At 40.5% G+C, this 11465-nt stretch overlaps 1 protein-coding gene across 1 annotated transcript; it reads left to right on the top strand.

The window, feature by feature from the left end:
- The first annotated feature begins 2300 nt into the window (after window positions 1-2300).
- pex10 (peroxisomal biogenesis factor 10) lies at window positions 2301-8170 on the top strand. Its single transcript, XM_069169212.1, has 6 exons — window positions 2301-2703; window positions 3429-3509; window positions 3595-4007; window positions 6318-6484; window positions 6794-6929; window positions 8083-8170. Exons 1-6 carry the CDS (start codon window positions 2592-2594, stop codon window positions 8149-8151), a joined length of 978 nt encoding a protein of 325 aa, XP_069025313.1. The 5' UTR covers window positions 2301-2591; the 3' UTR covers window positions 8152-8170.
- The last annotated feature ends 3295 nt before the right edge of the window (window positions 8171-11465 follow it).

Below are 11465 nucleotides of genomic sequence, written 5' to 3'. Positions count from 1 at the left end.
TTTAGCACATAGGTTGTTCCACTTTAAACATGTCAATCACAAAGTACAGCAGCTTGACTAAAGCATTGTTAACAGCCTTCAATATCCTATGCCGGCTGATGCTTTGAAATCAGCTTAGCCAGCGCACAGTATACTGTAGTTTGATGGTAAACCTACAGATGGACGAACGCGGGGTGTATGCAGCCAGTCAAATCTTACCTGTGACTCCCCCTGTGTACCCGTGGTTTAGTCCAAGCAGCAAAGCCCTTCCCACACCTTCCACCTGCAATGACTTCCAAGCAGCTGCCAAGTTAAAAAGAGGAGGGAGAGGAAAAAAAACCAGCTCCTCCCCTCACTCCACGAGCAAAGTTTAGCTTCCTGGTGTGCTGAATGGTGAGGCGGGCTGTCCAAGGGTTGATGTAAGTGCTTAGATAAGTTGCAGTAAAAGGATCGGAGGGGGGCTTATAATGGGTGTTCTCTGTAGAGGTACAATACACCTAGCTGTGTCAGGGAGCTCTGACAAGGAGACAAAGAAACTGGTTCTGCAACTTTTCAGGCAGATCACAGCAGAGCGGAGCGGAGTTGTGGATGAAAAAATTGATGAATGTACAACCCTGTTTCCTCCAAAAAGTTGGGACACTGTGTCAAATCTGAATAAAAACTGAATGCAATGATTTGCAAATCAATTAAACCCAAATTTAATTGAAAATAGACAAAAGACAACATATTACATGTCAAAACTGAGAAATTGTATTGTTTTATGAAAATATATATGTTCATTTTGAATTTGATGCCAGCAACACGTCTCAAAAAAGTTGGGACAGAGGCACTGTGATGCATTGTCTCCTCTTTTTAAGACACTCTGTAAATGTTTGGGGACTGAGGAGACCTGTTGCTGGAGTTTTGGAAGTGAAATGGTGTCCCATTCTTGCCTGAAATAGGATTTCAGCTGCTCAACAGTTTGAGGTCTCCTGTGTTGTATTTTTCATTTCATGATGTGCCCAATTTTTTAAATAAGTGACAGGTCTGGACTGTAGGCAGGCCATTTTACCACCCAGATTCTTCTACTATGGAGCCATGCTGTTGTAAAAGATGCAGAATGCTGTTTGGCATTGTTTTGCTGAAACAAGCAAGGCCTTACCTAAAAAAAATAAGTTGTCTGGACGGCAGCATTATGTTACTCCAAAATCTGTGTATATCATTCAACAGTAATGCATCCCTGTACCGTCATACAGTAAATGCTAGCTTTTCAACTGTGCACTGTTTACTAGCTGGATGGTCTCCATCCTCTTTAGCCTGAAAGGTAAATTTGAATCTGCCAATATCTTTCTAACTTTACCATAGTCCTTCACAAAGCATACATCTAAATTTAGCTTGGTGGGAGCATAGCTGTAGCCTATTTTCTCTACATCACTGGACCTTATCTGTACGAGCCTCCGAAACTAGCTAGTGCACCAGAGTTCCTGATTGGGCAGCCTAACTCAAAATATTGAGGTTTCTAATTATTTTGAGATAGTGAGTCATTATTCTAAATTACTAAGTCAATATTTTGAGAAAGTTTCTCATTATTTTGAGATAAAGTCATTATTTTGAGACACTAAGTAACTATTTTGAGAGTTTCTCATCATTTTGAGATAAAGTCATTATTTTGAGACACTTAGTAAACATTTAGAGAAAGTTTCTCATTATTTTGAGATAAAGTCATTATTTTGTGACACCAAGTAACTATTTTGAGAGTTTCTCATCATTTTGAGATAAAGTCATTATTTTGAGACACTAAGTAACTATTTTGAGAGTTTCTCATCATTTTGAGATTGTCATTATTTTGAGACACTAAGTAACTATTTTGAGAGTTTCTCATCATTTTGAGAAAGTGTCTCATTATTTTGAGATAAAGGCATTACTTTGAGACACTAAGTTAATATCTTGAGATAAAGTAATTATTTTGAGAAAGTTTCTCATTATTTTAAGATAGTAAGTCAATATTTTGAGAATTTTTTCCATTATAATGACTTACAGAATCTGTGTTTTTCAGCTACCATATTATTAGAATGCAAGTTAGAATGCAAGGGTGAAAAGGGAAAGAGTGAAAAGCAGAGTAATAGTGCATTTGTGAACGAAAAATAAACACCAAAAGGCTGGAGGTAGGGGACAAAAAAAAACACATTACACAGCGCTTTACTTCAGATATTTAGTAGAATAATAATTTACGGAAATATCTTCTGCATAAAGTCATGACGTTACACACTCCCGTACAGTAGGTGGCGGCATGCACCTTCCACGTTGTTTCGTCGTACGACAGTAAAATCAGGGAAGTGGAAGCAGTTTCCCGTTTGTTTTCATGACTGTGCTGCATGAAGCTGCAACAACTAATGACACATAATTTGATTGCACGATGCAGGATTTGAGAGTTACACTACGAATGCACGATAGCAGATAGGTTTCCTTGTTATGATCGTCGTGCTTTTTTTTTTTTTTTTTTTTTTTAAAGCCCAGTGGCATTTTGAATGTTTGCTATAGTGAGCATTTAGCAGCTAAACATTAATGTCTTCGCTATGAACGGTTAACTTGGTTTATTAATATGCGCATGTGCTGTCTGATCTTAGCGCACAATGCCCCTCGCTGCGGCAAATCAGTCTCAGCTGATCAGGTCCAGTCAGAAGGACGAGTACTACCGCAGCACCCTGAGAAACAACGCCAACGAAGCTTTTCAGACACTCGCTGGTGAGTGGTTTTAAAATTGTAATAGCTGGCTTACGTCACGTGTACTTAAATGGAACAGCTGTTTCTATTGATGTGGCCGGTGAGCTGCCAATGTTGTTTTGGTGTGGAAACAGAGATGCAAATTGAAAATGAGCTAAAGTATTTCTTTTATGATTCTGTGGAAAAACGTTTCTCATCCACATGGTCAGAGGTTATTTTTTTGAGGATTCTAGAGACATTTCGAAAAGCGGTAGATGGTCTCAGTGACTGTCAGGATATATATATATGTGTGTGTGTGTGTGTGTGTGTGTGTGTGTGTGTGTGTGTGTGAACATTTAGGCTGGTCCTCACAACTTTAAAGTGCAATTTGAGGGTTAAGACTTAGTTTTAGGGTTAAGATTAGAATTTGGTTAAGGTTCGGGGCTAGGGAATGAATTATGTCTATGAGCGTCCTCACAAGTATTAGAGAGACAGGTGTGTGTGGGGGGGGGGGGGGGGGGGGGCTATCTCTAAAGCGAACTGCTGTTGTCATCTACTTTTCCAGGTCTCGACAAATTGCAAAACTCATGTTTTGTTTTTGATCACTTTTTTTTAGAAAACATCCAGTATCCTTCAGGCACACAATCATTAATTAATCAGCAGCACCTAGTCGGCGTCAGTTGCTGGTTGTCATAAACAAAATAAGAGCTCAGGGCAAAACTGTGGCTCCGAGTATTAGCATCACCGTTTTGTTTTTCTCTCTGCAGGATCCAAAAGATGGCTACACTGGAGGAGAGAGATAGAGCTGCTGTCAGATCTTGCATACCATGCTTTAACAACGTTGTCAGGTAGTTACTGTCCAATCAAAGATGAAAAATTTACTTAATGTTACTAATTGGCCTACTTTTTTATTTGATTCCTTCCCCTTCTTAGGTTATCAAACTCTGGGTGAGGAGTATGCCAACATTGTCCAAGTGGATCCCACAAAACGTCAAGTCCCTTCTCCAGCCAGACGAGGCCTCTTCGTGCTCAGTCATGCCTTCTTGCCTTATTTCCTGGACAAGGTCCTTGTGTGCCTGGAGAACGAACTGGAGGGCGGGCGAGAGAGCCGCAGCGGTGCTGTCCGGCGACCGACGGTTTCCGGGCTGTGGAGCCTGGAGGCCACGTTGAGGACGTGGGTGCGGTGGGCGGTGGGTCTGCTGTCGGAGCCCCAGAGGAGAGCGTGCTTGCCGGCCGTGTTTGTCATCCAGCATGGTCTGGCCCTCTTACGGCGACTGCACGTGGCTCTATTTTACATCAACGGCGCTTTCTATCACATGTCCAAGAGAGCGGCTGGTATCAGCTATGTAAGTGATTTTTAAATGGTTTACATATTTCAGAGAGAACAGTAATATATGTTAAAAAAAAAAAAAAAAAAAAAAAAAAAGTCGGGCAACCTTGGGCAAAGCATGTATTTGCGGACTTTTAAAGTTGAGTCCTAACGAAAGAAACTAATGATCAGTAATTGTGCAACGATCAAAATTTGGGCAACCTTCTTCAACTAGCAGAGTTTAACTAATTCTTTAGGACTTAAAGGACTCATGACCACTGTAAGGTAGGTCAAAGTGTGTCTTTAGGAAAAAAAAAAGAAGGAGTGATCGATGAACAGGATAACTTGCCAATTGCTCCGCAAGGGGCTGGAAATATTCTGCTTTGGGATGGTTTGGCAGCCATAGACTCAGGAAACATTGCACAGGTCGAGAAAAAGAATGGATTGCACTAAATATCACCAAATTCTGGATGCAGATGTTCCACAGGCAGTCGAGAAAGTAAAAGTGAAAAGAGACGAGGACCAGAAAGCCGTCTGATGACCTAAAGCACAATGATACCAATACCAAGTATTGGTCATCTCGGAGACCGATGATCAATATTGAGAACTGTGCCATAAAAATGAAATATCAACCAAGAAATCCTTCATTGAAGCACCAGCAGAATGTTTGATACGTGATTCTAAAATGTGCCTCTCTGACAGCACAAAAAAACCCAGCAACTGTGCGTGTCGTTAAACCAACAGACATGACGTGAGATAACGAGTCACCGCGGTGTGGAATGAACTTAAATGGACATGTGTGTCGTTAAACTCTATGATTCAGGTGTTTTTTTTAAAACTTCATTGTAGAGGACTGTGGTGTTTTGAACTTCTGCAGCATCTGCTGTCTTACCTTTTGAAACAAAAGTCCTGCGGCCACCTGGACCTGAACACCAATGAAGCAGGGAGCTCCTAAACATGCTAAAGAATGCCCCTAAAATATCTCAGAACCGGAGGAAGTGATCATCAATAAGTATGAAATGGAAAATTCATCAATCAAGGACAAACTCTTAATTGAATACAAAAACTGAGCAAAAGCTGTTATATTTGCCAAAGGGGAAGTTATTGACTCGGCAATGTGTTTGCACGTGCCACAATTACTGTTTAATTTTCTCTGTTGAAGTTCATGAGAAGAATTTGAAGAGAGGTACATTTTGTTTCAATTTGTTAGATCCAAGGGGTGCGTTTGCAAAATATGTAATTTGACCAGGGGATTACTTTTATCGGGTGTGTTGTGCCTTGAAACCTTAATTTATTTATTTTTTTTAAGAAATTGATCTTAAAGCAGATGCACTGACTGTGTGAATATATATATATATATATATATACACACACATACACAAAAACCCCACACTAACAAAATAATACAACATGCCAACAATAACAGAAATAACTCCTACAACATGTGAAATGGTATGATTGTAAAATATGTCTGTTTGATTGTTTGGAATTATTTGTGACACTTTAGTGCAGAATTACATCAGCCACTGGGGGATTTCTTTTATTTTTTTATGAAGCAGCAGCTTTTGTATCAAATCTAAGTTACTTTTAGTGATAATGGTTTTTGTAATGTTCAGTCTCACCCTTCAATCACAAAATCAAACACTTGGAGCATGTATGCAGGATATGCACATCATTTTGTGAATTATGTCCTAGTTAGAAGGTAGTTAATTAGTTTATCAATTGCTTCACAGGCATGGTCCATGTGTGAAATACACAGTAATGAGTTACTCTGTCCTGAAGAGAATTGACACCCAGTGACCAGCACAGTATCCTAAACACTAAATATTAGCCACACTTCATTAAAATGCGAGGTGTGGCTCCAAAATGAGCATATAGTTTGAATCTACAGCTCTAAAACAGCTTTAACACACATTTTAAATGGAACATTTACTGCACAACTGTTGGATTAGACCGACCAAGTCTCAGTGAACGGGACATAACCAACTTACAGCTGAGTGTACGAATGCCCCGGCTGTTTATGTGGTAACACCAGCACGTCGAAAAAAGCCTCGAACACCGTTCATATTTTTAAACATTCTCTACATTTTCAAATGATCTCCCAGAATTTGTGTTTCCAAATCCCCTCATGTACACACATCAAAATGCAGTTAAAAGAACAAAATTATCTTCCTATGTAGCAGTTCGATCGCTTGTCATCCTGAGAGATAACAGTTGTGTCGGACTCTTAATCTAATATAGAAGTAGTGTACTGTAGTGTGAACCCCTGAATCCCTGTAGGATATATTGCATGGGCACATACTAATGCCCTGTGTGTGTGAATGTGTGCGTGCGTGTGTGTCTGCAGCTGCGTGTGGTCGGGCTGAGCAGCCATGACGGTGTCATCAGGAGCAGCTACAAGATGCTGGGGTTGGTGTCCCTCCTGCAGCTGCTCATCACCGTGTGTCTGCAGCTCAACGCCGTCAGACAGAGACAGAGCGCCCAGCAGGAGTGGAAGGTCAACAGGAGCATCAGGTACGTCCCGTACAACGGCGATACCGGCGAACGCTGCTCTGGAGATATGTAGGCTTGTCCAATCAGAGGCCGTTCTCCGTGCGGTCTTCGTCTCACGGCAGGGTTTTTATCATTATTTAAAATAGTGTATCCAAAAAGCCATTCGAAATTTAATTCTCTCCTCGCACTTGAACAGTTCTTGAACTGAAATTCTGATCTTTTATTTGGCTTTGCCAGCACTGAGCAGGTTAACCCGAAAGAAACTCTTGGATTCTGCTTGATAGTAGTTGATCGAGGTTTCCTCTCTGATCTCCGTGTCTGTGTCTCCAGTCCTCAGCACACACAGAGCTCCAGCCCCAGAGCTGCTCGCTGCATCCTCTGCCTGGAGGAGAGGAGACACTCCACCTCCACCCCCTGTGGACACCTCTTCTGCTGGGAGTGCATCACAGAGTGGTGCAACACCAAGGTCAGGCTTATGTCGTGATGAGCACCAAGTTACACTGGGATGTTTTCACTCAACTGTCAGTTTCAGCATCTCTAAAACTGCCATGTATCAGGGGTGGGTTTAAAAAAACAACAACATCCGATTCAAATCGATCTTTACTTGAATAATGTGATATCAGTTCATAAAATCTCAAGACAAATCTTTTGATATATGCCTTTTATAGTCTATGGCCTTAAACTATGGATGAGTGACGCTTCAAATGTGTTAATCCGCCGTCACCATATATACCAGATATAGACGAAAGATAACTTATCAAAGGTTGAAACTGAGAAGTTGTATTGTTTTATGAAAAATATGTGCTCATTTTAAATTTGATGCCAGCAACATGTCTCAAAAAAAGTTGGGACAAAGGCACCAAAAGACTGGAAAAGTTGTGTAACGGTACAAAAAATAACACCTGGTGGAAAATCTAACAACTAATTAGGTTAATTGGTAAAAGATCAGTAACATGATTGTGTATAAAAAGATAATTTCATGGAGGCAGAGTCTCCAGTGAAGATGGAGAGAGGTTCGCCACTCTGTGAAAGACTGTGTGTCAAAGGTTTACGAATAATCAATGTTAAATTGCAAAGAATTTGGAGGTTTCATCATCTAGGGTATATAATATAAAAAGAGTCATAGAAATCTGGAGAAATCTCTATGCATGGGACAAGGCTGAAAACCAATATCAGATGGGTGGTGATCCTTGGGCCCTCAGAAACCAGATATAAACATAATCTGGAAACGCCACCTGCTTGAATTGCAGTGACAACAGAATAATTGTTGTTGATATAGCCTACCGTCGATTCTAGATTCTAGGTTAGACATGCAACATCTTTTGTAGGCTGAATCTTTGATGCCTCGTAGAAAGAGGGGGAATACACCGTTACTTGGGTTGATCACAACAGAAATAAAGTGCAATAAAAGCCTCATGTTCAGTTATCAATGGACGAACCTCAACCCCAGACTGCTAAAAATGAGCATTTTCTAAATGTTTGGTGCCAAAAAAAAAAATAATAATCCTGTTGAAAAACAAAACAACATATGTTGTTCAAATCAACGTCATGGAAAACAACAAGTAATCCAGAGTGCACCTGATTTTATATTGCAACATGTTTGTGTGTCATCGTAACAGGCAGAGTGCCCTCTGTGTCGGGAGAAGTTCCAGCCCCACAGACTGGTGTTCCTGAGGAACTCTAGCTAGAACTACTGAGCCCCCCCCCCCCCCCCCCCCCCCCACACACACACACACACACCCCACACACACACACCCCCACACACACACACCTCAATGATGAGAAGACATAAATGATGTGTTCCAGCAGTCACACTGAACTTTGCGCAAACATACTTTTTGTTGTTCTTTAATTATTTTTTGATGAATTGAATGTTAATGTTCATGTTTTTGATTGAAAATTACATTTTTTTAATTGTACCTGTTGAATCATGTAAATATTAAATATACAGGCAATATTCTTAATACAAATAAAACTTTAACAGATGCTAATAAAAATGGTTGAAAATACCTTAATGATTTGTCTGTTTTGTGTTGGAGTATCCTTTAATAGTTTGAATATCAACATTTACAAAATTGTCATTCGACAGCAGGTTTTGCTGTCCTTTTGACCTGCACTATAGGTGATCGTCTGTCCACTAGGGGCAGGTGATGGAAAAGAACATCTGATGTGGGATTTCTTTTTTTCTTTTTTTAACCTACAGATCATCATCTTGAAAGTGCTTAACTATGCTCATCAAATTTTTAATTGCCATTTAATTTAAGTTGTCAACAGGACAAACCTAAAAATGAGTTCAGCAGCTGAAGGGTCGTCTGGCCATCGGTGCAGGTTTGCAAAACGGAGCAGCGACGACACAAACAGTGGACTGGTCATAATGAATTCATGTAGAATATACTTTAGTTTGTGGTTCAAATGCTGCAACTGTTGTTGTATTCACAGGAGACGGTAAGACGTAAAAGTTAAACGATGATATGACGACATCATTTTTAAGATCAGATCAACATTTTTTGTCATTCTTCAGCCGTGCTACAAACCTCGTGTTACTGAGGTCAGTGTGCTACCGCCCCGCCCATTCAGGAAGTGGACAGCAGAGGGCAGCGAGTCTCCGAGGGGCCGCTTTGAATGTACAGACTGGAATGTGCTATCGGAGTCGCAGGGAAATCCACCACGGACTACAGGAACGTCTGTAGGGACATTGGCTGCCTGACTGTCTTAGAACATGTTAACACCCCTCGGCATATTAAAACTGCATTCCTTAAAAAAAAAAAAAAAAGATTTAATAAACGACAATTTTTAAAACCGTAAATGTACTAATGCGTTGACCAAATGTATTCAATCGTCTGTGAAATTTACGCCCTTTAATCCTCATCAGTTATTGTCTTAATTAAAATGATTCACACATTCACAGATAATTGCAAATAGCATATTGATTCTGAAATAAATTACCTTTGGGTGACAGTTCTTGCTGGATGTCATCACTTTCACCCTCATTTCTAGGACATATTCTGTTTATGGAAGTTTGTCCAATGACTGCTGCCGCTGTCTCGTCCTGGTCCGTCAAATCAGGTGATCCTCGTCCTCCACCCGTTTCCTTCATCTTTTTTTTTTTTTTTGGTCTGTGTTATGATCCCTCCTTTCTGTTTGCAGGCTCTTCCTGCTTGAGCTTGCAGTCAGGGAGGGTCGTTAAGGTGATGCGGTGGCACCTGTGTAGGCCTCTACCGGTGCTACAAATACCATCCTCGTTCCATTGTGTCTCTCTCTCCGAGGCGCCGCATCTCCTGGGTTTGGTTCAGTTGACTTTTAGCTTTCACCTTCCAACACTTGCGTACACATTTCTCACCCATCCATGCGTTACATTCATTTAGCGTTGAGCCGGTTTGTGACATGCGTTTCTTTGCATCAACTTAAATGTTGAACCATTTTTTTTTTTTAACCTTAGCCCCAGTGTACACTTCAAGGGACACAGCAGCCTCAGTAATAGCAGCCCACGCGTCATTTCTTAACCATAAATTACTCATGATGAAACACTCTTGAAAAGTGTTCCTTTTTCTTCTACCTCAGACATCTATTGTTTAAATTTTCCGCTGTTGTGGAATTTTTATTTTTTGGTGGCGTCTCTGTCAACTTCTCTTCACTCTCTTCACTTCACCGCTTCCGTCATGAAGCTCCAGACAAACCGGTGTGTCCTTATATGGAAAACCGGGGGCGTGGCAATATGCTAATTGCAGAGTGCCTGCCTCTCTGTGATGCTCTCTTTAAACCCAATCATGTCACTGACCAGTTACCGATTCATTTAATTTGTTGCGAGATGTCCACCAGATGTTTTTTTTTTATTAACATTGCAACTTTTCCAGTCTTTTGTTGCCCCTGTGGCAGACTTGGACACAAGGGACTTCAGGCGTGCATAAGTTTTGAACATTCCTTCACTGGAAATACAGAAACACAAAGCACATCAGCTCAACCTCGCTTTATAAACTGACACGGCCCCCTGCCTTGCCCAAAAGCATCTCTAAGCTGCCCCAAGTGCCTGTGAGCCTCACTCATTGTAATCATAAATTAACCTACCAGAATATTAGTTGCTACTGAATTGAGAAAATAATAAACCAACACAATAAAAATAGTGCAAATATAACAGATGAGAAAATATAAGGGGGGAGGGGTGTCCACTGTCCATTATGACAAACATTCCTGTGGCTCCCACACCCATCCCAACTTTTTTGAAACGTGTTGCTGCCATCAAATTCAAAATGAGCATATTTTTTTCTCAGTTTTGAAATGTGATATTTGTAAATCATCATATTTAGTTTGTATTTACATTTTAGTGTCCCACATTTTTGGGGACATGGGGTTGTACAGTGTTGAGGCCGATTCAGATATATTCACCAAACAGTATTTTAGACAATGTATAAGGCAAAAAAAAAAAAAAAAAATGCAGCAGAGTGAGGCTGAGACTGCTACTGCATTAACCGACGCCGGAAGGGACCATCCACAAACTGAGCTGCCAAAAGCAACAAGTGACTCCGATTTTCAGAGTCTTAAAAATGAAGCCAATAGGAGTTGTTTCCTAAAAGCATCTGGCTCCATAGACTCCCAACTGAACATCTCTCATGAAATACCAAGTCATTCAATTTCTTCACAAGTCAATGCTAAATCACTTCCCTCTTATTAGTGTTCCATCGTTCAATCTGAAAATAATTCCATTATTAATTAGATATTTGGTCTCAAAGATGGTATATATGTATATATTGTATATATGGTATATATGATGGTATATATGTTCATATACGTGTTCAGTTTGATTAGCAGGTCTGGTTGCGGTCAGGTGTCTATTACAGGTGGATGGGGCATCCTGTGCCGATTCCCAGTCAAATTGAGTCAGATCCACTGCATGCGCCTCCTAAACTCATCCAAATATGGTCATTTCCAGCTCCAAAATGAAACGCAGACCTCGAGGCTTCACAACAGCAGTTCACTAACTAACTGGTAACATCAGGGTGAGTTG

This window comes from Embiotoca jacksoni, unplaced genomic scaffold, assembly GCF_022577435.1.
Source record: "Embiotoca jacksoni isolate LCO1_2020_lvr unplaced genomic scaffold, fEmbJac1.0.p SCAF_43, whole genome shotgun sequence".
In the NCBI taxonomy this organism is placed as follows: domain Eukaryota; kingdom Metazoa; phylum Chordata; class Actinopteri; family Embiotocidae; genus Embiotoca; species Embiotoca jacksoni.
The sequence above is the reverse complement of the archived record's forward strand: the minus strand, read 5'-3'. Positions and strand labels throughout refer to the sequence as shown.